The sequence below is a fragment of the Dendropsophus ebraccatus genome, chromosome 5 (assembly GCF_027789765.1).
Source record: "Dendropsophus ebraccatus isolate aDenEbr1 chromosome 5, aDenEbr1.pat, whole genome shotgun sequence".
Taxonomy (NCBI): Eukaryota; Metazoa; Chordata; class Amphibia; order Anura; family Hylidae; genus Dendropsophus; species Dendropsophus ebraccatus.
In genome coordinates, this window is record NC_091458.1 from 36,299,435 (window position 1) to 36,305,434 (window position 6,000).

Here is a 6,000-nt window from a genome sequence, read left to right on the forward strand (position 1 = left end):
TTTCTTTAACGCGTATAAAGAAAAGTCACCGATATAAGGCGAATGGGATCTATGATTTGGTGTTGGGTTTGTACAATATACAATGTCAAAAAACCGCAGAGTAATTCTATAAGCAGAGCAGAGTTTACAAAGCAGAGTTCTATACGAGCGCTCATGCATTTCGAGTGTTTGTACATTAGACTCCATGCCAGATAGGACCAGACAAGTTTTGTCTTACCTTGAAGCCATGTCCTGGTAGTGCAGGTTCTTCTATACACTCTCATGGTGACAGGTCTCCTCCACACAAGTGCGACAACAATGCCCAAACTGCACATAGTGAAGTTCTTTTAGCCCTCCCATGTGTACAGCTACAGTAATCCAGCCCCCTAAACCACAAATTTTTTTCTTTTTTTATCTACTTCTGCTATTTACCTAATAGAAGTAATTGGCTATGTTTACTATCGGTACTCACTGAGCTTTCCTATTAACTTGCTGCATTCTCTTTACAATCCACCTTTTTGCAAGTTAAGGAAATAGTGATCGCCTGTGTTATTTTTAATTGTTGGACTTTTCTAGAGTGATCCAACTAGTAGCTAACCCTATGGTGGTCAAAGCCTGGTCGGCAACCTGTGGGGCCTTGTGGTCCAAACGCACTGGTTTTGGTCTCGTTCCCCATTCCTACTCACCTAAACCTTATAGATCTTAGACTCTTTTAGACCTTTTGGTGTCCTTACAATAACCAAAAATCCTGGTCTGACCACAGGTCCACTGACCCAACAGCATCATAGCCCCAGACCCCACTAAGGCCTAAAGCCTACACCCTATACTATTTCCTATAGCTCCTGACACCACTGCCCTGTACGTACAGCATGTACATGCTTCTATGTACTATATACTATGTCCCATGTTGTCACTATAAACACGGCACGAGGAAGAAGAGACGCAAGCTCTTTTTCAGCAGAAATATGAAGCTATTTGCAGAGAATCTGTATTTTCCTGTTACATAATCTCAAATGTCAACACATGAAACTTCCAAATTAGGGCTCCTCTCTATCCAACGCCGTGCCAAAGAAGTTTCATTAATTCATTGAGATGATCTTGGATGATTTACAGTGTTCCGGAACAAATTTTGGGATCTGTTCCTCTTATGTTTTATGGCACATGAAGAAGATAGAAGGCGCTATTGGGTAGGTACCATTTGGCCTAATATATATATATATATATAATGCAGCACTGTGCTTGAAGAACAATAAAGGGAAAGCATGATGGAGCACCGTGGTACCTTGAGTCGGCTATTTTGAGGATGTTAGGGAGCTAGACTCTCATACATTACTCATTATAAGGGGTTATCTAGGATTAATACAAACCATAGTGGCTTTCCTCCAAAATCAGTGCCAAACCTGTCCCCAGGCTGTGTGTCGTATCACAACTCTGCTCCATTCATTTCAATGGGACAGAGCTCTAATACCAAACATTTGTTTCTGAAACAAAGCAGCCATGTTATCTTGAAAAACCCAAAGGGTCTGTTTACTGACAATTGTTGCCCACATGGCTATGCTTGGTGCCCAGCTAGAATAACCAAAGCAAAGAACTGCAGCAAAGTGCAGCTTTCTTAGGCTAGGTCATCAGTAGAGGTGAGCAAGTATGCTCAGATTCATCCAAACCCCAGCGTGCAGCACTTGATTACCAGTGGCTGAAGTTAAAGGGGAATTCCACTCAGATATAACTTTTGATATGTTTCTGCCCATGGTGAGACTAAGGGCCCTATTCCACCAGACGATTATCGTTTGCATAATCGTTAACGATCTCAAACTACCGCTATTGCGAAAGACCTGAAAACGTTCAGTCATTTCCATGGAACGATAATCGTTATCTATGATTGTAATTGCGATAGTTTTTTCTTCGCTATTGCGTTCGTATTTATTGTGAACGACCAAATGATGTCTTACTCAATGTGAACGATTTGCGAACATTTTGCGAACGAGCAACGATAAAAATAGGTCCAGGTCTTATAAAGCGATCAACGATTTCTCTTTTGGTCGTTCATCGTTAACTGCATTTCAACCGAACGATTATCGTTTAGATTCGAACGATTTAACAATAATCTGAACGATAATCGTCCGGTGGAATAGGGCCCTAACAATTCCTTCCATCCTTGTTATTATCTATTCAGTCTCCTTCCCCCAGTTCTCAGCTGCTGCTTTCTGCTGAAGACACAAAAATCTGTGTGTGAGCTTTTCTGTCTCCCCCTCCCTTCTGAGACGGCTGATGTAAACAAGTCATTGTAGCTTCTATGTAATGCTGTGAGGGTTAATCTGAGGTCAAGTTGATGAACTCGCTGTGATTAATCCTCCAGGCATTATAAAGAAGCTACAATGTTGCAGATAAAGCCTGCCAGGGACTTGTTTACATCATCTGTCTCAAAAGGGAGGGGGGCAGAGAGGGAAAGACGGAAAGGAAAGCTCACAAACAGATTTTTGTGTCTTCAGCAGAAAGCAGCAATTCAAAACTGGGGGAAGGAGACTGAATAGATAATAACAAGTATGGAAGAAATTGTTAGTCTCACCATGGGCAGCAATATATCAAAAGTTATGTTTGAGTGGAATACCCCTTTAAATGCAGCCCTAAGGCCATAGGCCAGGGGTAGGGAACCTTGGCTCTCCAGTTGTTGCAAAACCTCAACTCCCATAATGCCTGGACAGCCAATGCTAAAGCTTTGGCTATCCAGGCATGCTGGGAGTTGTAGTTTTGCAACAACTGGAGAGCTAAGGTTACCTTCCCCTGCCATAGGTTGTATCCATGTTTTCCAGGACTCTCTAGGGCTAGATCCAACCTCTTCTGCCACCGGTATCATCAAATGCAGAGTTTTTTTGGGTTCGGACCAGCCGGAGCGTGCTCTAGATTCGGTCATCTCTAGTGATCGGACATTACAATCACAAGGCAGCACTGTGACTGTAGCTGCGTTACTATACAAGACACAGAGCAACCACGACAAATCTAAATCTGCTGAATGTTCATTTTATATCGCAAGCACATTTTTCAGCCTAGAGTTCAATATAAGTCTTGCGTGTCTGTTATTTGCCACATTGATTTTTTTTTTCCTTTTTACGTCTACACTGGGCGTGAACGTGACTTGTGAGCTGCAGCAGCCACGTGGCATTCATGCAATAGCGCGTTTCAGACAAACACATTTTTATGTTGTGAAACCAAAGTGGCTGTGTAGTTCTATTTATATAAATGGGTGTAATGTAATAGCGGATGACACCATGGCTAGTCCCCTGTGGCGTCTGCATTCATGCCGACATGAGCGGGCGAGGTACTCAAGTAGCTTTTCAATTGACTGACTGATTTTTCCCAGTAATGCTGATTTGTGAGTAACATTGTGGTTACAAGGTGTTCAGATAGAGAGATATATAGGGGGAGATTTATCAAACATGGTGTAAAGTGAAACTGGCTCAGTTGCCCCTAGCAACCAATCAGATTCCACCATTCATTCCTCAGAGACTCTTTGGAAAATGAAAGGTGGAATCTGATTGGTTGCTAGGGGCAACTGAGCCAGTTTCACTTTACACCATGTTTGATAAATCTCCACCATAGAGATATACAGTAGATAAAAGGGTTTGTCCAAAAAGTAAACCCATTAACAATGCAAGTGTCTGATGGTGGGGGTCAGACTGCTAGGATCCATAGTGATGAAGACAATGGGGGTCTCATGTCCCCCTGGTTAAATGGAGATGTGGTGGGACATGCATGTTGCCCAGATTAGGAGCTGTACTTGGCTATCTCCCCATGCCTCATAGAGTTGAAGAGAACAGCAGTACTAGTGCCACTGTAGCTCCATTCAACAAGATAGGGGCACAGGAACCCCTGTTCTTATGGTTGGGGTCCCAGCGTTTTCACCCCCACCGTTAGATTTTTAGTCCTGGAGACTAAATATTTGTTTCATACTTATTACCTTTTCAGTCGCCCTTACCCAGTTCTGAAGTGCTGCTTTCTGCTGAAGACACAGAAAACTGTGCTTAAGCTGTTCTCTCCATCTCCATTTTGAACCCCCTCCCTTCCGGGACAGCTCATGTTAACCATGTCTCTGGCCGGCTGTCTCTGTACTTTGTAATGCCGGTAGGGTTAATCACAGTGAGGTCATCAACAACTTGACCTCAGATTAAAGGGGAACTCCGGATAAGAAAAACTTGTTTTCTATTAAAAGTACATTACAAGATATATAGATGTGTCTATACAATGTATTACTGTATCTGTACGGTTCTGCCACACTGGTAGCTGATAGAAATCAAGGAAGTAAAAAAAACGGCCCCTGTGCCAATTCACATGGTCTCCTGCTCCCACTGCTCTCCCACCTTAGGAGACAAATCTTCCATGCTTCTGTCTCCCATTGTGTGTGTTTGCTGATGATGCAGACAGGGCGTGATGTCACAGGAGGCACGGCTGGATCCCCCAATCCCCTGAGTGATTCACCATCTCTGTCCGGCCAGAAGCCAGCTGCTGCACTAATTTTACTGATTGGGATGGGTGGGGGCTGTAATGATCACATGAGGGAAAGCATTGCATTCTGGGAAATGCTAAACCAGGAAAGACAGATACACAAAACAGAGCAAAAAAACCCCAAACAAATGGACTTTTGGTAGTTTCAAAACTGGGATAGACAGGTAAGTAATGCGTTACGCTTCTGCAGAAGTTTCATTTTTTTTAACCTCTACCTGGAGTTCCCCTTTAACCCTCCCAGCATCACAGAGCTCAGAGACAGAGACACTGTTTACATGAGGCATCCTGAAAGGGAGGGGGGAGGAGGAGGTTCAAAGTGGAGACGAGGTAAACAGCTCACAAACAGTTTTCTATGTCTTCAGCAGAAAGCAGCAGCTCATAACTGGGGGACGGAGACTGAAAAGGTAGTAACAAGTATGGAATGAATTTTTAGGCCCCCTTCACCTGTCAGGAAAATCTCTCCATATGTCTTATCAGGAAGTCTAAACAGATGCCCAGAATTGTAATGGACACAGATACCATATAGGTCAGGAAACTTTAGAACCTGTCCTATTTTGATCCAGAATTCAGCCACAGATGCCCCCCCATAGAAATAAAAACTGACCCAGAGGTGTGAAGGGGGCCTTAGTCTTCAGTAGGGGAGATGATTCAACATGTATTTTACCTGACTGGATAACCCCTTTAACCTCTTAAGGATAGAGCCAATTTTCGTTTTTGCATTCTTTTTCCTTCTTGTGTTTAAAAGGCCATAGCACTTGCATTTTTCCACCTAGAAACCCACATGAGCCCTTATTTTTTGCGTCACTAATTGTACTTTGCAATGACAGGCTGAATTTTTGCATAAAGTACACTGCAAAACCAGAAAAAAATTCAATGTGTAGTGAAATTGAACAAAAAAAAAAAGCATTTTGTTTATTTGGGGGTTATTTGTTATTACGCCATTCGCCCTGGGGTAAAACTGACTTGTTATGCATGTTCCTCAAGTTGTTATGATTACAACGATATGTAACATGTATAACTTTTCTTTTATCTGATGGCCTGTAAAAAATTCAAACCATTGTTAACAAATATATGTTCCTTAAAATCGCTCCATTCCCAGGCTAATATCGCTTTTATCCTTTGGTCTATGGGGCTGTGTCAGGTGTCATTTTTTGCGCCATGATGTGTTCTTTCTATCGGTGCCTTGATTGCGCATATGCGACCTTTTGATCAACAATTTTTGATTGACAATTTTTTCTGTATTTGATGCAACCAAAAATGCGCAATTTTGCACTTTGGGATGATTTTGCGCTGACACCGTTTACCGTGCGAGATCAGGAATGTGATTAATAGTTCGGGCGATTACGCACACAGCGATAGCAAACATGTTTATTTATTTATTTTTATTTATAACATGGGGAAAGGGGGGGGGGGTTATTCAGACTTTTATTAGGGGAGGGTTTTTTTTTTATTAAGAACACTTTTTTTTTTTTTACACATATACTAGAAGCCCCCCTGGGGGACTTCTAGTATATGCACTCT

The 6,000-nt window shown here is 42.4% G+C and overlaps 1 protein-coding gene across 1 annotated transcript in view; it reads right to left on the minus strand.

The window, feature by feature from the left end:
• The window catches only part of FLT3 (fms related receptor tyrosine kinase 3), a 66,074-nt gene extending 65,778 nt beyond the window's left edge, over positions 1-296 (minus strand). Inside the window, exon 1 of the mRNA XM_069969866.1 lies at positions 218-296. Within this exon, the coding sequence (XP_069825967.1) occupies positions 218-263 (46 nt within the window). The 5' untranslated portion in view covers positions 264-296. The remainder of the gene's footprint in view (positions 1-217) is intronic.
• Between the last annotated feature and the right edge of the window lie 5,704 nt (positions 297-6,000).